Here is a 22,040-nt window from a genome sequence, read left to right on the forward strand (position 1 = left end):
GGGTAGACTAGAGAAACAAATCCATAGAAACACGTGTGTGTATAAGAAAGAGCTTTATATATAAGAGCAGTTGAATATTGAGAAAATATCGTAGCCCAGTCCAGATCAAGTCCATAAGTTCAATATTAGCCCATATATCCGATACCAATCTATAAAGTCCTCTTTGGTCTCATGAAACACATGCAATGATGCTGAATGCAGGAAGATCACAAGTTAGTCCAGTGGTTCTCAACTTTCCTAATGCCGCAACCCTTTCATACAGTTCCTCATGTTGTGGTGACCCCTCAACCATAAAATTATTTTCATTGCTACTTCATCACTGTCATTTTGCTACTGTTATAAATTAGGCAACCCCTGTGAAAGGGTTGTTCGACCCCCAAAGGGCCAGTGGGTGGGAAGTCTTATGTATCCAGTGGCATTGTAAACATCTCAGCGGCTTCTCTAGCTCCAGAGGTCTGGCTCAATCAGCCTCTCTCCATATGTCTTCTCCACAGAAATGTCTCACAGGGAGTGTACCCAGAGAGAGTCTCGGCCTCTAAGGAAGAAATACAGGAGTTGCCAGAATCCTCAGGAGAAAGCCATGCTCATTGGTTACATCTTGATTGACAGGCTGGAATCCACCTCAAATTCACACCAAATTATATAACTACCACACCCTAGCACAGACAGCATTGTGCTTCACGGAAGAGCTTGATCTGCTCTTTTGGATGTAATACCATTTCTATTTGTTATTCTCAGTTTGTTGATTATCTTATGATGCTTTAATAGGAATAGCACAAATGGAAGGCTTTAACAAACAGAAAGTTATTCTCTTATACTTTAGGAGACCAGAAGTACAAATTCAGAGTGCTGGCTTTTTTTTTTTCTGTGACATTTCTACAGAAAGATCCTTGTCTCCTTTCAGCATTTAAAAGCCCAGTATTTCTTGGACATCTCTGTGTGTCTTGGCATGGATCTTCCCCTAGGTCCAGGAGCTTTTCCATGCAGGAGGCCCTAGGATATTCTTTCTTGGTAGTAGTAAGGTCCCACCAGTCTCTGCTCACTTCTTTGTCCTTTCAGCTCTTGTAAGCTCAAAGATATTGAAGGCTACATTTCAGGAAAACTCTCTTTACATTATATCAGGGACATGACAGTATTAAGGGTGCTGCATTTCTCTCTTAATCCTTTTATTGGTTTATCACATCAGATTACATCATGTGGGAGCATTACATAAGTGCCATATCACATCATTGCATAAGTACCAAAACGCTAAGTGTTATGGCCATGCTAATCAACACCTATTTTGGGGTGGGTACAACTCAATTCATGAGCACATGGTTGCCCAATTCATAATGGCCAAAACCAGTCTATTTTAGCCACCAGAGTCTAGGACAGCAGTTCTCAACCTGTGGGTTGTGATCCCTTTGGGGGGTCGAATGACCCTTTCTCAGGGGTTGTCTGGTTCATAACTGTAGCAAAATTACAGTTATGAAGTATCAACAAAAATAATTTTATGGTTGTGGGTCACCACAACATGAGGAACTGTATTAAAGGGTCGTGGCATTAGGAAGGTTGAGAGCCACTGGTCTAGGATATGTATGTTTATGCGTTCCATTTCATTTGATCATTTCCATTTTTTAGATCCAGACTTTGCACATTCTACCTTCTGCTTATGAATGAATGTTTGTAGCTATTTCTTCTTATTTTGATTCATACCAGGTCAGACTATGAAGTTCCTTAGAGCTTTGCTCCATCCACATCATTAAGATGATCTCTACCCTTAGGAGATAACTCTTCTCCAGTTGTATTTTGCATTCTTTCCAAACTGGTAGGCTCATCTTCTGGCACTATCTAAGACAAGGTCCTGCTATTCATAATAGTTTCATGAGCCAGTTTTTTTTTTCAGTATTAGACGGTCACGTCCTTCTTACTAATCCGCCTTAGTCTGGAAGCTCTGCTGAAAACTGCCCATCCTGGACAACCCTGCTGGTATTCAGTATATCAGTGGCTTAGCTTCCAGCATCACAGCAATGGGCAAGCAAGGCACCACAGTATGACCAACTGTCAGATGAGTGGTAGATGTGAAGACAAGAACCTTTAAATTATACATGGGTCTTATATTACATTTCTATTGGATAGTGCTGTCTTAGATCAATTTGTGGAAGTTAATGCAGTTCATTTTGTGCAATAGTTTAGATTTGACTTCTGTATGTTTGTACTTTCAACATTTGATAGTTCCTCAAGGGCAGAAGTACATCTTTTGTTGTCATGATTCTTGGCCTATGATACTTGGAATGATGCATATAGTATAGTAAGAGTAAACACAACAACCAATTGCTTTTGAGTTTATTCCAACTCATGGAGACTCCATGTGGGTGAGTGGTACTATTGAGTCATTGGGTGGGCAAATAGTTAACACAATAGGCTACTGATCAAAATGTTGCTTGTTCACCTCTACCCAGAGGTACTTTTGAAGAAAGGCTTAGTGATTTACATCTGAAAAATCAGATGTTAAAATCCGTACGGAACACAATTTTAAAGTATAGTGGTGTTAGGTGCTATTAAGTCCATTTCAATCCAGCGACCCCCATATTGACCAAATAGAATTACTCCAGAGGGTTTCCCAGGCTGTAATCTTTATAGAAGCAGATAGCCAAGTCTTTCTCTCGTGGAGCCACTTAGTGGGTTCTACCAGTAGTTGAGAGCTTAACTCTTTGCACTACCGTGGCTCCTTATAGTGTAGTTGCTGTTTGTTGTTAGATACAAATGAGGCAGTTCTGACCCAGAGACTATATGCATAAGAGAAAAAAATCCTGCCCAGATCTGCACCATCCTCGCAATTATTGAAGCGTTTGAGCCCATTGTTTCAACCTCAGTGTCAATCCATTATATTAAAGGTCTCCCTCTTTTTCAGTCACTCCCTACTTTACCAAGTATGATGTCCCCACTGCCGTAGAGTCAAGTCCAACTAACCATGACCCTGTAGGACAGAGTAGAACTGCCCTTTGGTTTTCCAAGGTTGCAAATTTTTGTGGAAGAAGAAAGTCTCATTTTTTCTTTCTTGGAGTGGTTGGTGGGTGTGAACTGTCAGCTTTGAGGTTCGCAGTCCAACTCATAACCCACTACAGTACCAGGCCTCCTTTTATAATATAAATGTTTATTTTAAAAAAACAGAGAATAAATCAACAAATAAAATGATTGAATTTCCCCAGGAGTTCAATTCTAGTTGAAATTATACTGTAGTAGGTGATCTTCACTGAATACAAATGAATAGGCACTGCATTGCACAAGAGAAACTTGAAATAGTGTAGGACTTCAGACAAGGCAGATCAGTGGAGGAAGGGCCTTCACAGATTGTGGCATTGAAAAACTAGCTGGTCTTAAAGAAAGAAGAAAACGATTTAAGTCATTGGTCACAAACAAGGCACCACTTTTGTTTGACCCTCACAGTAAAAAACATAAAAGGATTTGAAGATTGAGAAATTTTACATAAAAATTGGGGGTTCTGGTTTTCCTTTAAACAACTTGAAAACTCTGTCAGCCTAGGGTTCCATTGAGGCAACTGGCTAGAAGTCAATAATAGTTGCTCTTTCAAAAGAGGCATGCTCTCCCTCTGCAGTCAGTCACAGTTGCCATCATTCCCAATTGTTAGTATACTCAGCCTGTTTTATCTACTTAATGATACCTGAATGATCCCATAGGAATTTTAGGCAGAGAAAATAGAACAGAAACTTGGAGAGGATGAAGAACTGCATGTGACAGGAAGAATTTTGCTACAGACGGCTGTGAATAAGGGAGTGTGTCTCCATATAGATGGCCAGGACAGAGTCTTTGCAGATGCCAGTATGGTAATGTAGGGAGAGGTTTAAACTCATCATTTTGCCCACACTATCTCATGTGCCATTTAGACTTGCTACACCACAGCATCAGATTTTTTCCTGTGGTACAAACTTGATGAATTGCCTAAATGTTATATCAAAAAAGTCTTTTTAACTAACTGGCTGGGTGAAGAATGGGTTTACAGCATTTCTACTTTAACATACAGATTACATATGTGTTCGACAACCATATCATCCTCTGCCCTCCATCCATGAGGTATTTTAGTGATATAACTATACTATTTAATAGTGACATGTTTTAACAATCAGAATAGCATGCTTACTAGATTATATGTCTATGTGTGGAAGGAGGGTGCAGTTGACAAGCAAACAGATCATGTATTTTATTTGTATAAAAAGACATTACATGGCAATACTTCTACACAATTGGAACCAAGTTCATCGGTTTGGTTTAACTCCCAGTTATAGCCCTGTTTCTTACTTGATGAAGTACCAGATCCCTTAAGAAGGCTGACATGTCCTCGGAAATGCATTGCTGAAAGGCAAAACTACCGCTGTAACTGAAAGCTACATTCTGCCCTCATGGCATGAAGGCTATTGATATTAGTCTCCATTTTTTAAGCCATCAAAAATGAGTCTTCATGCTAGGAATCATGGTGATATAAGTTTGATGGATGTGATATAATCAATATACAAAAAGAGTAGACACACATTGAGGTCTAAACTCTGAAGTAATTCCAAATACGTAATCCAGTAAAATGAAAAAAAAATCAATTCTATGAAAAGTCATTTTATCCATAAATAGATGGATAAGAGCAGATGGATGACTAGAAGTAAATGGCAAAAGAGTAAAGTTTTCCATCAAAAGCAATGAACTAATTTTCCCCCCATTTTGTTTTTGGTCAAAATGTTAGTTCATGTTAAAATGATAGTTCATGTCAACTTCTTAATTTTTTTGTATTTAAACTATCAAAGAAATAAATATAAGTAGACGTTGTACTCTTTAGTAAATGCCTTTTTTACTGTAGTATAGCAAAGTATTTTTGTACTTTGACATAAACTCTACTTGGGTGACTAAAGCACACCAGTTTTCACAAAATCATCATAAGTAGTAGAGTAGTATTACATTCAAATGAACAAAATGGCTGGCTTTTTAGGATCTTGACCATGATGACAGATCTTTTCATTGACTTGTGTATATTTTGACATAATGGGAGTAAAGAATATCATCATCACTTCTTACCATATGAATGAGGAAAAATGAGTAGCACCAGGAATCTATAGCCTGATTGGAAATGTTCTTTTCATTTTTTTTTTCTATTTTGAACCAGGTGGCAAAAGGATGGTGTTATCTACCCTAGAAGAACCTAGCTTTGGGCCTCCAGATTCCTTTCGGCATTTGGCTTGTATCAGGGCTTCTAAGGGGAAAATATAGGGGAAGCATACATTCTCCTTAATTGCTGTGTAGTCACAAACTTGCAGCTGGCTGTTTCTGATCAGTCAAAAAGCCAGGCCAAGAGTAACATCCAAATGAAATGTCTGAAAGTGTAAACGCTTGGCAAATATAAAATTAATTCCATCTAGGAAAATTGGCAGGTCAGGAAAAATCAGGACAGGAAAGGAAGTTTTTAGAGGAAAGTGAAGCTAACTCAAAATGCACGTGGATTTTGGTGGATGCTCCAGCTTTCTCCTTTGCCCTGCATGCAGCGGTCTATATCTCAACATACAGTTTAGGTGCTCCTGCTCAGATTTGAAAATAAAGAGTGAAAAAGAAGTTGATTCCTCCCTGGCCTTGCTCTGTTGGGAATAGTTCAGGTGGAAGCAAGGGTTATGTGAAAAGTCAGGTTTCACATCTTGTCTGAACCTTGAGCTGTTACGATTTCAGCATACTGGGGACTGGATCCAGTTTATCATTGTCCTTGAAATTTGACTGTGATCATTTTGGTATATTGTGCTTAACTCGGGGATAAGTCAGTTACTGATGTTCATTTCATCAGAGACCATTATGGACAGAGTTTTGTAAAATACTTCAGATTATTGTTATGATTTCTTTTTGGTAATCAAGAATGAAATAAAATATGATGTGATAGAAAGAGCACAGGGTTGGGAAGTGCAACACCTAGATTCTTGTTCCAGCCACTTTAGGTTTCCTCATTGTGAAATGAGTGTTGGAGTTAAGGGCTGGGCTCTGGTTGTTAGGCGCCAATGAGTTGATTTTGACTCAAAGTGAGCCCATGTGATAGGGTCGAACTGCTCCATAGGGTTTTTCTAGGCTGTATTCTCTACAGAGGAGATCCCTGTAAACATATCTTTACAGATGTGTTTCAGTGCTTACTTAAAGAATTCAGCTTCTAAACCAACAATCAGTGGCTTAAACTTATCAGCTGCTCTTAGGGAGAAAATTGGAGCAGTTTTCATCCATAAAGATTTCCGGCTTGGAAACCCTATGGGTCAATTCTAATGGGTCCTATAGCAACAGGTGAATGTACATGGAGTAATCATAGGTCTTTCTCCAGCAGAGGCTGGTGGGGTCACACATTTCGGTTAGAGACTGAACTCTTATCTATTGTGTCACCAAAGGTTTTCCAGGGCTGTACTTGTAGTTTTGAATTGCTATATATCTTTCTTTCTTTTTTTTAAATTCACACTCTTAAATTAATTATTTATATTTATAAGAAAGATATGGAGAAGAATATGAGGGACCTGTGGGCTACTCGTTTGGCTGCTAGCCTCAAGATCAGCTTTTCTAAAACACCAACCACTTCTAGGGGAGAAACATGAGGCTTTCTACTCCCATAAAGAATTACAGTATTGAAAACCACAGAAGGTTTTATAGTTATATGTTTAATTTATGTTTTATATTTATATTTTTAACACAAGGAATTGTGCTCTGTGCTATATGGTTGCTATGAGTTGGAATCTACACAATGGAAATTGAATGAGTATTGATTTATTATTTTTTGTCTATGAAATAAGTCTGTTGGTTCAAGTTGAAGATAAGAAGTTCTACTTTTAAAAGTTAACACAGATTACTGATAATGCTTCCCCTTGTCATTCAACTGTGTACTTCGAAGACTTCTCTTACCAGACTACCCAAATCTTTAATTCTAATCTTCTCTAGCAAATAGAAAAATCGACAAACCATAAGTGTGTGTGTGTGTGTGTGTGTGTGTGTGTGTGTGTGTGTGAGAGAGAGAGAGAGAGAGAGAGAGAGAGAGAGAGAGAGAGAGAGAGAGAGAGAGAGATATGGAGGCAAAATAAGGTACCAACTTTGACCAAAAAAAAAAAGGACTACAAAGCAGTAGGAAAAACCAGTCAATATCATCTTTTTAAGAATTCAAATCTTACTGCTATTTTCTTAGACATAAAGCAATAGTAAGAGTATTTATACCTTAAGTCAATGCTCTATTGTAAAACAAGAGAACTTTCTTCGTAACCATTGCTTCTGCATCCTTTCACAGAGAGGAAGTCGTGCCAGTGTAAGCTTCCAGGTCACCTCCGAGGTCCAAAGTGGGAGGTCTCCAAGGATCTCTTCTTCTTCAGGGAGTCTAACTCCAGCTACATATGAAAACTCCAACATAGCAATTTATGAGGTAGGGTGTCTATAGATTTCTTGTTCTTTTAAAACAAGGCTGTGACTTAGGAATTAGTTTTGGGGGGGAAATATTGAGGTTTTTCCAATATTGAGTCTTTCCAATATTTCTTGTATATCTACTTAAGGATTCATTCGTTTGACATTTAAAAAACTCATTTTATTGGGGGTGGGGTAATACAACTCTTATCACAATCCATACACCCATCCATTGTGTGTTTGACATTTTTCACAATGATTTTCCTCAGCAAGTGTTATGCTGGGTTCACTAGAGAAACAAATCCAGTGCCACTCGCGTATGTACAAGAGAGAACTTTATATAGAGAAGTAATTATACAGAGGGAAAATATTGCAGCCCAATCCAACTCAAGTCCACAAGTCCGATCCGAGTCCACAAGTCCCTCTTGAGGCTCATGCTACCACATGGATCGATGCAGAATGCAGGAGGCTCATCAGCCAGAACATGTAATGTCCTGTGGCTCCTCGGTGGGTGGAAACATAGCAAGCAGGAAGTTGAAGGCAGAGAGAAGTGGGGAAATTCCCGGGGCCCTCCTTCGGAGGAGGCCACACCCACAAGGAGGCACCCTCCCCTCCGGCGGTGACCTGATTGACAGGTGGAATACCACCCCATACACTTTTCTATGTCTTCACGTTGGCATCAAATTATGTAATTGCCACAGCAAGTAATCTACTCGTGTGATCTTTCAGCTCCATTTTTGCCATGCATGTGGGGGAAAAAATTCTTTGAGACCCAAACACTTTTGTGAGCCAATCCAAAATATATAGATATAAAAATCGAAGAACTGACCCTCTGTGTCAGTTGTTTGTAGTGGGGTGTCAAGAGGGATATGTGTATTTCCCCCGTCCTTCCAATTCTAGTTATCCTTCTTATTTCTGTTATCTTCTCATATTATTGAACTTTTCAAAAAGACATCCACTTGTTTCCTTTCTCCATCTGTACTGCATGTGACCTTTTGCTGTGCGATTTACAAGAATTCAAACTTTCGCTTAGCTTTCTGTTTATAAACTTTAACAGGCTGTCCCCTAGCCCTTTGTTCTAAAGTATTGGAATTTGGCAACCAGAACAAATTTTGCATCAGTTGGAGAGATAACCTGTTCCTTCTCAGCAAGAAAGAGTTAAGCAGAGGTTAAAGGGGAAACTAGACTGCCTCTCTGTGCCTCCTAAGTGAAGCCTTCCCAGTGTGTTTTCCTTATATTGCTTGAAGATACTCCCAAGAACAGCAAACCCTCTCAACTTTAACAGCAACTACAAAGAAATCCGAAAACAGAGCAGGAATGGCCTTTTGTATAAGGAACTGGTAGTGAATTGTAACACCAAGATTGACTCGACTTCTATTTGCTCAATGTACCTGTGGGCTTTGACTTAAATTAGTATCAGGAAACCTCTGGGTCTTGCTGTTACTAATTTAGAGAGCAGATTTGCTTTAAATGTAAACTTAAAGTATTGGGGAACTAGCAGCTTTATTTTTTGAAAGACTCAAGACAAGGCAATCAGATAGCTTTCGAATGTCAAATGGACTGAGATGACAGATTTACAGATGTACAGACACCTCTAAACTTCTGATGGAAATCTCAGAAATTTAGGCATCTCCTCTTTAAAATCTTTAAATCCATAAAATGAGATGTTGAACTACATAGCGGTTCTCAGTTCTGTTTGTGCATTAGAATATCCTAGGAAAACTTAATGAAACAAGAAAATACCCACCCTCAAACCTTTGGAACTCTGATTCAGTTGGTGTAAGATAGAGTCCACATATTGTGGTGTCTTTCCCCCCAAGTTTCCCTAAAAGTGCAGCCAGAGTTGAGAAGTGCTAGCCTACGAGATCTCTGAAACCTCTTTTGGCTTGGATATACCATGGTTGTCTGATTCTGTGGATGGATTTCTGTATTGAATTATGGTGGAGTTGAGAAGGCATAGTAAAGAGTCAAGCACAAGAAAAACCAACATTTTTATCTACCTGGCCTTTAAGAATTGGTCAGATAGTTTCTAATTTTAAAAGGAGGCAGAGAGTTGAATTAGTTCCCAGAATGACTCTTGAAGAGAGCAATGGTACATCTACAATGTGTAGGCCAAAGGGAGCCTTCATTTGCACAAAAGGAAGGTGCTAATAAGAACAATACCGTCAAGATCAGGTGGATGGTGGGGTAGACGGCAGAACACTGAGGCTCGAAAACTTTGGTTAGAGCTGAAGAAGATCCTAGGAGAGGGCTGAAGTCAGCAGGTCAAACAAAGAAGTCCAGTGGGCTAGCTGACATATTCCTCTAGTCACCATCCAGCTTCTGTTTTGAACAAATCAAATTTTAAGCATAATGGATATTGGGAGCTGTGTAAGTTTCAAATAATGGGCTAGGAGTAGCAAACCCCTAATGACAAAGGGCAGGCCTTACTAGGATGTGTCAGAACATGGCCCTACACTGACATAAATTCCTGTGACACTTCGTACACACAGATCTATAACTTGAGGAATTGTACCGACAACTCATCTCTTCTTTCATAGTCAGCCTTTGAGATGTGACAGGAAAGCCAGGCGAAGTGAGTCAGGCCGAAAGAGCTAGGGGTGGCAGATGCAGTGCTGGCACATCACGATCTGTTCCAATCACCACCGTCCAGCGGGAAAGGGATGAAGTGAGGAGCAGTAGGAGGCTGTCCCACTCCGGGGAAACCCGCTGGCCTCATGGATCTCTTCAGTTTCTTACTCTTTCTGCCTCTCCCTACTTTTCTCTTTGCCTCCTCTTTCTCCCTTTCTCCTAGCATGCCAACCCCTATTTCTCTCCCTTTTCCAGAACCCTTTGTCTATTCGCCCACCAATTTCTATACCCCTCATAGCTCTCTCTCCACTTCTATCTTTCACAACCCATCTGCTCTTCTCATTACCGAAGCTAGGTGGTCAGAACTCAAAAGGCCCAAGACATCATCTAGTGAGTCAAATGCTAGCCATGAGGATACAGAAGTTCAGGCTGATTAACTACCTTAAGACCAACCCAGAATTTGAGACAGAGTCTGTTCTCCGACCTTTCTTCTTGACTCTTAGTCAATACACCATGGCCTTAATGCAAAACTGATGGACTTTAAATTACTTTAAAAAACTTTAGTGAAGAGAGTTTGATATTTCTTCTTCTTAATTAAAAAGTGAGTGATGAGTGAAGTATTTTATCATTCTCTCTCTTAGAAGTCAAGCAAAACAAATGGTGCATGTGTAGTGAAGATAAAACCTGCCTGTTTCCTCCCTGTTCCTTATTATTCACAAAGTAGGAGGCACATAGACTAAGTAAAAAATGCTTATAAAGTTTGTGAGGATTATTCAAAATTTGAAGCAAATAGCACACATTCCCCACACCAAGAAGAGCTCAGTAAGAGGAAAGAAACAAAGTCGGGGCGGGAGGATCTTAGTTAAGGTCCTGAGTTTATTACTACCTAGCCCTGGTGACGCAGTGGTTTTGCGTTGGGCTGCTAACTACAAGGCTAACTGTTCAAAACTACCAGCCACTCTATGGGAGAAAAATAGGGCTTTTTACTCCCAGCGAGTTACAGTCTTAGAAACTCACAGGGACAGTTCTACCCTATCCTAGGGTCTCTTTGAGTTGACCTGGACTCCGTGGCAGTGAGTTTGGTTTTGGTTTGGCGCTTTCAAACTTTGGGCAAGTCACTGAAGCTCTTCGGTCTTCAGTTTCTATATCAAAACGTGAATGGATTGGATGAGGGATGCCTATTGTCCTTTCTAGTGCTCAAATTTGGTCATTTGCCATGGGAAAGTGCTGTTTAGTTATCAGTGGAAGTTAATAGGCAGACAGAAAGTTAATTCATGTTTGAAATAGAACTGAATCCACGAAGAAGATACCAGTCAGGACTGCCAATATTGAAGTTCAAGTTGTGCACTGTACAAGAGGAGCCATACTACGTTATATGAGAGTGGTGCATATGCTGGCACAGAGACACCCATCCTATCATGGGGCATGGAGCCTTCTCATTTGTACATTAATACCTGCACATCTGACCGTGCATATGCACAGTTGTTGGGAAAGGCAGATGCACCTGGCTATATGCTGTCTAGATCACACCCCAGGAGTCCCTGAGGTGGCTTCTCACTCTTGCCTATTATTCTTGGAAGCCCAATTCCAAACTCCCACTCCTACCTCACAGCTTGCCTCCAAACCTGACCAAGAGGCCTTCCCTGATAGGGTTTGTTAGAATTCAGAGTGTCTGTGCTGCTAGTGGAATGTGCTCCCTCATAGGTGGGTACCTGTATGAACTTTGCAGGGTTGAAGTTTGCCTTCATAGAGATGCCACCATTTGTGTAATAACATACTCACATACTTACTTTCATCTTAATCTTTTGGATGGCACCCTTTTCTAATTAGCACCCAGGGGCCATAGCGGCTAGTAGTGCCCATAGGTTGAGGTACTATGATTTCAGCAGTATTGAGAAGGTTTTGTTGTTCTACCAGTAGATCACACATTGACTGATTTTGTAACATTCCAGTTAGAATTTTATTCTTTCCAGCTAGACCTTAACCTTTAATTCCTATAAATGGCAAAGTCCTCTGAAAGCTAAAGATTCAAGCTGGGGTCAGGTCATTCACTGTACACTTTATGAATCATTTTTAAATTCTCAGCTGAGAGCAGATTTTGATGAGAAGAATTCAATGAAGGATTGATGGAAAAAGGAGTCACACAGAAACGAGAAAAGGGAAGAACATGCATCTGAATTATATGGGCAGCCTGTTCAAACATAGATTGCACATCGTCTCCCAAATTTCTGAGCCAAGAGGTCTGGGATAGAGTTCAAAAGTCTGCATTTCTAACCGGTTCCTGGGTTAAGCCAAATCAGCTGCCCCTGCGCCATGCTTAGAGGCTTGTTATATAAGACCCTGGCAAGTTGGACTTTCTTGCTTTGGCTATTTTACTGCAGACAGGTGCTGACCCTGGACTTCCATGCTGAGCTTTGTGGGAATTGAATCTTGGTGGTACGGTTTTGTTCATGCAGCAGCTGAAGGTCTCTGTGAACACTTTCTGGTCAAAAGGCCTTGAGCTCCTTGGCTTGAAGATGCTTCCTAAATACACAATGCAGGAGAGTAAGGCAGAGACCTGCAGCTCCCATTAGTCTTTGCCTCCGGCAGGTTTCCAGATGCAACCACACAGCTGGATGGATTCCTTCACGACACAGTGGCTATGCGCTCTCATTCTCCGAATTTGACTGCACGGAACTCTTTGCTTGATTATCTCCACGTGACGGCAAATTGGTGCCGTCTGAAATGGAATCTCTAGGCTACAGATAATAGCTGCGAAAGTACTTTGAAGAGTAGAGAGCACTGTGCAATTGTAAGGCATTATTATTATTACAGAGCAAAAGGAATCTATATTTGTATTGCTTTTAAAATTTGGGGGATTGGATGGAAATTAAATAGGGCTTGGTGAATGATGAATCCTTGAGGCTAGCTATGCACATTAAAGAGAATTGTCTGTCAGACATTGGTGGTAAAGTGAAAAAAATTAAAATAATTATTTTTTTTACTTGATAGGAGCCTCAGAAATACCTGCTTGGTACTTAAACCGCCCGAAAGAGACTTTGGAAAGAATGTAGATAATTCATATTACTATGCTAGTATGTTTGGACACCAAAATAAAACAGAAACAAATGTGTTTAATGTACATCTAAGTCAATCAGTTTGTGATGAAAGCATTGTAGTTCCTCCTCCACAAATGGCCTGTCCCACAAGAAAAAAAAAAAATAGATCAAGGTAAATGCAGGAAACATTTGCTTCACTACGTTTCCCATCTTCCATCTCCAGCCAAAGGTGCCTCAAGGCAGTGGAAATTGCAACCACCAGCCATCACCATTAATCGAAGGGAATCTTGTGCTCCATCACTTAGCAGTGAACAAGTGAGGTGCCCTAGCCGTTTCTGAAGTTAGCTAAGGGAGGTATTGCAAAGAGTGCTATCATTACTTTTCTGGGGTCTACAGGCCTGTCATTTTTCCCTACTCTGAGTCAATCAGAAATTTAAAACTTAACTTCTCTGAATGTTAGCTCCGAATCCAGAATGTTCCTGGGGTGGAGGAGGAGAAAGGAGGAAAGAAAACTGTTTGGGTTGATGGTAAAACTCTAAAACCTTCATGTGGAAAAGGCTTTGCTGTAAAGCTGCTGACAACTAAATCTCTTCTCTGGTCTCCACCTTTACTTTGCAGGGTGACTGGGTATGGCTGAAAAAGATCCCTTTGGGAGATTTTGGAGACATCAAGTCCATCAAATCAAGTGCAAGCGATGTGTTTGAACTGGTATGAGAAATATCCATATAAAAAATTCCCACTAAAATAAATATGTGCCTCACAGTCACTAACACTGGTTGTTTAGGAAGACTCCTGAACAAGCGGATGGCTGGAATGGCCAGGTGGGAACCGGCGCGATACAGTGATGTTACGTAAAGGTGAACATGGAGGCTCTGCAGTCGAACAGATGTGATGCTCAAATCTGAGCGCTACTACTTAAGAGCTGGGTGGCTTTGAGCAAGGTACCTTCACTCTGAGAGCCTAGTTTTCTCAGTGTAACAAGGGGTCGATTGATGTCTACTTCCTGCAGTTAGGGTGAGGATCAAGAGAGAAACTACATGTGAAGTAGCTCACACATTTCTTGGCATATAACTTCTTGGTACAATGGTAGTTGTTTTTATTATTACTAAGAAAATATCCCATAATCATTCAAAATCCCAAGTTGTCAAACCCAAAGAAAAGGAATCTGGAAATGCCTATTTCCATAAGAAAAAAAATCTAACGAATTATGCTCAAAATCCCTTTGCACAGATAATTTAAGGAAGCCGCCTGCAGATAAATCTGGGATAATTACCCCCTCTTGAGTTATTTCATATCTCGGCTCTTCTTTGAAATGTGACCCCAGAAAAGATTTATGGAGGCTGTCTCTGGTTCACGTTCATTCTTGAGACCTGAATTGAAAGAAGATAACCATCGCTCTCTTCACATTTTGGAAGCCGGCATAATCAAATCAAGCTAACGGTATCTGATTTGTCCAGAGCACTAACCAAATTAGTGGTGCCCCTCAGTGGTCCCAAGAGTTGACTACTAAATTCATCCAAAAAACCAATAAACACCCAAACTCACTACCATCGAGTCGATGCCAACTCATAGTGACCCTCTAGCACAGGGTAGAACTGCCTCGGTGAGTTCCTGAGACTGTGATTCTTTGTAAGACTAGAAAGCCTTGTCTTTCTCCTACAGAGCAGCTACTGGTTTCAAAATACTGATCTTGAAGATATTAGCCCAATCGGTAACTACTCTGCCACACCTCAAGAGTATGGTCTAGCACTCTCCTTTGGAAAGATTAAAAACCTATGAAATGCAGTTTGGTCTGCAACACATGAGGTCAGAATTTACTGAATGGTAACTGGTGCTATGTGTGAGAAAACAAAGAAAATGGAACAGAAGAGGTTCCTGGGAGATAGGATATGCCTAGTGGTCAGATTAGGATATCATGACTTTGGATTTTCCTTATATGTCATTTTGTTGCCTAGAGCTAAACAGAAAATATCGTGAGCTGAGTGCCTAAGGGGTCCCAAAGTAAGAGTTAAAGTGGAGCATCCTAAAGGAGGCTAAACAGAAAGCAGGATTCAAAGTATGGAGCCCAAGCAGGGCCAAACCCAGAGGAAGCTAATAACCTAGAATTATAGAAATATGCAGAGGGCTAGAGTGTGACCCAAGGGGAAATGTGTTCATGAAATTATTTTTTTTGGGGGGGGAAGATTAATTTTTAATTCCAAACTTATAGGAAAACTATAAAAACAGTTCAAAGAAGGTCTATATACTCTGCTCAGATTCAGCAATTATTTACAATTTTCTCATTTGCTTTTCATCTCCACTTATATGTTCCTGTTTATTATTTTTTACTGAACTAAATGATGGAATGTGAAATTGTCTACAGATGGGCTTTGGGTCTCCACTCCAACCTCCCTCATTTGCATAGATATGATTGTTTTGGGTCTTCTGGTGTCTGATACCTGATCCTGACAACACCTCGTGAACACAGGCTGGTGTGCTTCTTCCATGTGGACTTTATTGTTTCCCAGCTAGATGGCCTCTTGCTTATCTTTAAGCCTTTAAGACCCCAGATCCTATCTTATAATAGCTCAGCACTATTAGCTGTTTTCAACACATTTGCTTATGCACCCATTTTGACTTCGGCAATGGGTTGGAAAGGTGAGCATCACAGAATGCCAGGTTATTACAACAGAGTGTTCCTGTATTGAGGCAAGTACTAGAGTACAGATGCAATGTCTATCTGCGAATTTATTACTTAACATATAAATGTATGTACATAGACCTATATCCCTATCATTATATATAAATATATTTACAGATTATGTGCCTAATTTATACCTCTATAAATGTGTTTTGCCTCCTTGTTTTCTCCTCTGTCCCACTATCATGTTCGACCTTCATTTGCTCTCAGAAATTCCTCTCGGCTACAGTGCACTTGATCAAGCCCCACCAGACATTCTATACCCTCCTTGCCATTTCTTTTAGATCACTTGTTGTTCCCTTGTTCTTGGGTTTGTTGTCCACCCCCCCCCATCATTTTCCTCATACACACCCCCTTTTCCATGTCCCCCTGGACCCATCAGTCCCACTGTTTTCTCCTCAGGATTGTTTATCCTGCCTATCTTATACACATGAAAAACAACAACAAAAGAAAAAGCCTTTAAATAGTTGCAGGTCTCTCTATTGACTTTTATGACTGTTTTCCAATGGAGTCTGATGAGGTGACAAACCCTGCCCCCAAAGTCTATTTTTGGGATTCCTCTGGGACTTCACTTCTTTACTCTCCTTGCTTTGCTCCTGCTCTATTGTGTTCCCTTTGTGTTTTGCCCTGGTGTAGGGTGGGGGGTCAGACTAGGCACAATTCCTGTTATTTTTTTTCCTTATTGAAGTTTTTCTGTTATCTTTTGTCATTGTGGTTGGGGTTTTGGGGTCGTGTTGTTTGATTCCTGTTTGTGCTTTGTATAATTTTTGTGTAGGAAATCCAGGGTAGGTAAATACATAGAGACAGTGACTGGATTAATAATAACCTATTGACTTGATGGCAGTGAGTTTGTTTGGGGAGTTTTAAGGGCATGACAGGAGAGGTTGGGGGAAAATGAGAAGCTAACGATAATGAGTACAAAAAGAAAATTGCACTGAAATTGATTGTGATGGTGATTATATAACTCTTCTTAATATGCTTGAATGATTAAAGTGAAATATTTGCCAGTAATATTTTTTACAAACAAAACCAGAGAATTTCACCACCTAACCAACAAAATGGAAGAAAAAATAAAAACAAAGAACAGAATAAAGGGGGAAAAGAAGAGGACGAAAAACCAAGCAGAGGAAAGAAGGTGAACAACAGCAAGAAAAAGAATCTAATAACTAAAAGAAAAAGGAAAGTAAAAACAAGGGTAGAGAAATTTAAAGGGGACAAAAAGGAAAGCATATAATTCACAAAACTAGGGAGCATGAGGGGAAAATTATAAATTAAAAAGGGTACAGTAAAGAAAAAGTAAAAGAGATAAAAGAATGGAGAAATAGCAGAAATAAGCAAATCAGAAAGTAGAGAAAGGGGAATAATCAAAGTTGGGGAACAGAGAAAAATGAAAAAAAAATTGGGGGGGCAGGGCACCCAGTTTAGGTTGGCACCTTCTGCCAAGGATTTCAAATGGTGAGTTTAAGGGCATGGGGCACTGATCCTGGTGATCCTAGATTGAATTCCTTCTGGCCTCCATGTTAAGTAAAATCAGTGCACCTGATCCGGAATTACTTTTTTGCTAGCTCATATGGTGGCTGAACTTAGGGTACTTGTTCCCAAAAAGAATTGTTTCGAAGGCAGTTGGGGCTGAACGACTGATTATAGAAGGAGAACTTTCCCATCCAGGGGCTGTCAGGGAACCAGCACTTCATATTCTGTTGGTCTCATGAGGGTGCATTCAAGCTCTTTCAGATGCAAGTGCGGTGCCCCTGCACCTAATTGCTGAGGGTGCCGAGCAGGAGCTGCATGATTGGGGAAGGGCATCAGGCGTTACAAGGATAAGGATAGGGGTTGGCCACGCTCATCGTTACCAGGAGGTTCTGGAGAGCAAGCAGGGTCCCATCTTGCTGGTTAGCCATTAGTGTATCAGGCCACTGTCTGGATGGAATGCTGCTTGCAGCAATTCAAGATGCCTCTGCCACATCAGGCTAGCCGACAACTCACCATTTTATCTCTTCTATCATGACTCCGACTCAACTTCTCCTAGTCAGTGTTCATTCCACTTCTCTATCTTTCCTGCTGAAGCGCAGGGTTCTAGGATTATCCGCTCTATCTGCTTCATTAAATCTCTCATTCATTTCTTACAGGGGGTCTGGGTAGCATGGCTGCCTAGTCTGCCACCTTGCTGGCAGTCTCCTCTAACTGCTTTTACTTACATTCACCTGTTCACTCAGGTGAAAGAGCCCTGGCGGTGTCATGGGTGATGTGTTGGGCTGCTAAATACAAGATCGGCTTGAGTCCAAGGGAGGTGGATGAGGTGCTCTGGTCCCATAAAGATTTTCTCACTGCAATCTGGTTGGTTCTAACTCATAGTGGCTCGACTGGACAGAGAACATCTGCTCTTATATGTTTCAGAGGCTGGAACTCTTCATGAGAATAAGAAGCCCTGTCTTTCTCCCCCAGAGCTGCTGGTAGTCTCAAACTACTGACCTTGAGTTTATCACCACTGTTCCACTAGGGCTCCAATTACATCCAAAGGACAATTCTACCCTGTTCCATAGAGTCACTCTTCGTCCGAATCAACTTGACAGTTATGAGTTTTGTTTTTCATTTAAGATTTGGCTCTTCCCTGTCTCTTCAGCTTTTACTTCCTGCCACATTCCTCTCAATCTATCTGTCTCAGTCATAATGGCTTTTTTCTCTGTTCTCCAATTGTGATATTCTCCCACCACAGGCCCTTTTCATATGCTGTTTCACTCCTGTGAAATGCGTTTATCTCCCTTCTGTGCCTGATTAGCTCTACTTAACTTTTTTAAAAAGCAAAAATAGGAACTAGAAACACAGGGAATCCGGGACAGATGAACTCCTCAGGAGCAGTGGTGAGAGTAGCGATACTGGGAGGGTGGGGTAGCAAGGGGGAACCGATTATGAGGATCTACATATAACCTCCTCCCTGGGGGATGGACAACAGAAAAGTTGGTGAAGGGAGACATCAGACAGTGTAAGATATGACAAAATAAAAATAATTTATAAATAATCAAGGGTTCGTGAGGGAGGGGTCGTGGGGAGGGAGGGGGGAAATGAGGAGCTGATACCAAGGGCTCAAGTAGAAAGCAAATGTTTTGAGAATGATGATGACAACAAATGTACAAAGGTGCTTGACACGATGTATGGATGTATGGATTGTGATAAGCGTTGTAAGAGCCCCCAATAAAGTGGTTTTAAAAAAACCCAACAGTTTTACAAGGGGAACAAATATCACGTTGATACTAAGATACAAACACTTTAGGATAAGCAGCTTTTTAGCAAAGATAAAAATCAGGAGTAGGAAAGTAGGAGGAATGGAAACAACAAACACAGGGTGGACATGTGATAAGTGATGGTACATTGAGAGGTTATGGCAATGGATGTACATGAATGTAAATTTGATTATCTGCTCTGTAACCTAGCCAATTCAAGCTCGAAGGGGAAATTCTACTGTCTTATTAAGTCCCCTATGAGTCTGGATCAACTCGCTGGCAATAGGTTTGGGTTTTTTTGTTTGTTTGTTTGCTGTTTATACTTTTATTGGGGGCTCATACATCTCATCACAATCCATACATTCATCCATTGTGTCAAGCACATTTGCGTGTATGCTGCCATCTTCATTTTCAAAGTATTTTCTTTCTACTTGAGCCCCTTGATATAAACTCCTCATTTATCCCCTCCCTTTCCCGCCCGCCCTCCCCCTTGAACCCTGGATAAGTCATAGATTATTATTTTCATATCCTACACCGTCCTCTTTCACCCTTCACCTACTTTTCTGTTGTTTGCCCCCCTGGGAGGGGGGGTATATGTTGATCCTTGTGATGGATTCCCCCTTTCTCCCCCCACCTTCCCTGTTCTCCTTGTTGGCCCTGAGGGATTTATCTATCCTGGATTCCCTGTGTTGTGGGTTCTTTTTTGTTTGCTTTTTATTCTCTCTCCCCAGTTCCTCATGGGTTCTTATCTGTAGCAGTGTGCATGTTCTGGTCTAATCTGATTTGTAAGGTGGAATTGAGGTCATGATAGTGGGGAGAAGGAAGCATTAAGGAACTAGAGGAAAGTTGTGTGTTTCATCAGTGCTATACTGCTCCCTGACTGGCTCATCTTTTCCCTGTGACCCTTCTGTGAGGGGATGTTCAATTGTCTACAGATGGGCATTGGGTCTCCACTCCTCTCCTCCCACTCCCCATTCACACTGGGTTCTGGGATTCTGTTCTGGGTTTTAGGTGCCTGATACCTGATCCCGTGGACACCCATCTGGGCTTTGTTGCCTCTGAGCTCGGTAGCTGCTTGTTTATCCTCAAGCCTTTAAAGCCCCAGCTGCTATATCTTTTGCTAGCCGGGCACCATCAGCTTTCTTGACCACATCAGCGATTGTGTTAGGAAGGTGAGCATCACAGAATGCCGGATTATTAGAACAAAGTGTTCTTGTATTGAGGGAGTACTTGAGTCAAGGTCTAATGTCCATCTGCTACCGTAATACTTTTATGGACTTAGATCTATTCCCCTCTCGTTATACAACTCTCACCTCATTCATAACTTCCCAGGAAGGCTTTCCTGTCTACTTTTATTGATCAAAGCTAAGATATTATCATATTATCATTACCTGCATTGAGCCATGGAAGTGAAAATATAACGTGGAATACATTTGCTTCTGACAAACGTTGTAGATAATCGTTCTTCTAACTATCCCTTGCTTAGCATTCAGTCACATGATTATAGTTAACTCCAAGAAAGGCTAGTACATGTGGACCAGTTGTTTTACCTATAGGAAAATTAAACATGTTTATACTGCACAGCTACCCATCTCCCATAAAAGCACTTTAGACTTTTTACTGGTCCTCTGCCCAGTAGGCAGGCTGCTTGATGTCCAAGTACACCGAAACTTTAGAAGAAAGTGCCTACTTTGTTTCATGTGAGCTGCAATTCTCTCTCTTGTTTATCTGTTTCAGGGGCAGTGGACCAAAATAACCCATCAGAAGGTCTTTAGAAGGCCACTTTGGTAGTCAATAGCTGCCATTCTCACTGGGGTAATTTTTTAAAACCAGTTTGTTAGAGAAGCAAGCATATAATTCCCTCTGTACTCCATCTCAACAGACGATCTTACCGTCTTTTCGGAATAGAATGTTGACTGGTTCGAAATAGCCCTTAATTCCATCCTTCTTTCCAGATCAACAAGTCACGTGACGGCCACTTTCAAAATATACTGGGATCTGTCTACTTCTATTCATTAATACCACCACTATAGGCCATCACATGTCTATTTATATTTTGGTGTGAACATATTTGGAGGGTAAATTTCTCTAATTAATAATTCCTTAATAGTAAAATTTAACAGATACATATTTTGTCTTCGTATTATCTGATCGTTTGTTTTGTGGTGTTTATCAAACTTCCTGACACTCTTGCTTTTGTGCTCATGATGTTGTTCTTGTTTCTTAAACGTTCTTTTCTTGTTCTTTATACAATCCCTTCCTCTCTTTGTATTCTGTCTGTATTTTGTAGTTAATCACATCAATTCTCATGATCTCATTTCCAAATATATGCTTACAATTCCTGACTATATCTATATGAATTTTCTCCCCTGAACTCCAGTTTCTGAATATTCAACTGCCTTTGGTGAAGTTCTGCCTTGATATCCCATAAGCACTTCATTCTTGATATTTGCCGAACTGAAATCGTCACTCTTCCCTACCACAAAATTTCCTTTCATGTGTCTTGAATGAGATTCCCTAAAAGCTAAGTATGATATAGAGATTCTTATTCAATTGATTTATTGAGAGAATGCTCAAGAGAAAAAGAGGGAAGGAAGCAAGACAGGACAGAGGAAAAAGTTAAGCAAGCGTATGATTTCGACATGATCTCATGGGGAAATGCTCAAACACAATTTATACTAGAGTCCTGACTCGTGCCTACGGAGTTGGACTTTTCTTTGTTTCCCAGTTATTTGTTGGCTTGGACTCCAGGGTAATTTTCTTGAGAATTAGGCAGCTGCCAATAGTTATCAGTCAACATTCACAACAGCTGGGGAATTCATGTTAAAAGAAGACATGGGAGTGACAACAACAATTTCACTACTACACCACTCCTGAATTCCTATACAGTATAACAATATAGTCTACCCAGAAATTAAAATAGGAAGATGGGAGCAACCGTGGAGTCTTCTTTTTCACTTATCCAACATTTAGTAGCAATAACTAGCACTGAATGAATGCCAAGAACCCTGGTGATATAGTGGGTTACACATCTACTACTACCCACAATGTCAGCAGTTAAAAATGACCATCTCTGCTCTGGGGGAGAAATATAAGTCTTTCTACTCCCATGAAGACTTACAGTCTAGGAAACCCACAGGG

General features: G+C 40.6%; 1 protein-coding gene across 1 annotated transcript in view; it reads left to right on the forward strand.

Moving 5' to 3' along the window:
- GUCY2F (guanylate cyclase 2F, retinal) overlaps positions 1-22,040 on the forward strand; it is a 133,488-nt gene that overhangs the window by 46,374 nt on the left and 65,074 nt on the right. Inside the window, exons 6-7 of the mRNA XM_075539225.1 lie at positions 7,280-7,411; positions 13,617-13,706. Coding sequence (XP_075395340.1) covers positions 7,280-7,411; positions 13,617-13,706 — 222 coding nt within the window. The remainder of the gene's footprint in view (positions 1-7,279; positions 7,412-13,616; positions 13,707-22,040) is intronic.

Source organism: Tenrec ecaudatus, chromosome X (genome assembly GCF_050624435.1).
Source record: "Tenrec ecaudatus isolate mTenEca1 chromosome X, mTenEca1.hap1, whole genome shotgun sequence".
In the NCBI taxonomy this organism is placed as follows: domain Eukaryota; kingdom Metazoa; phylum Chordata; class Mammalia; order Afrosoricida; family Tenrecidae; genus Tenrec; species Tenrec ecaudatus.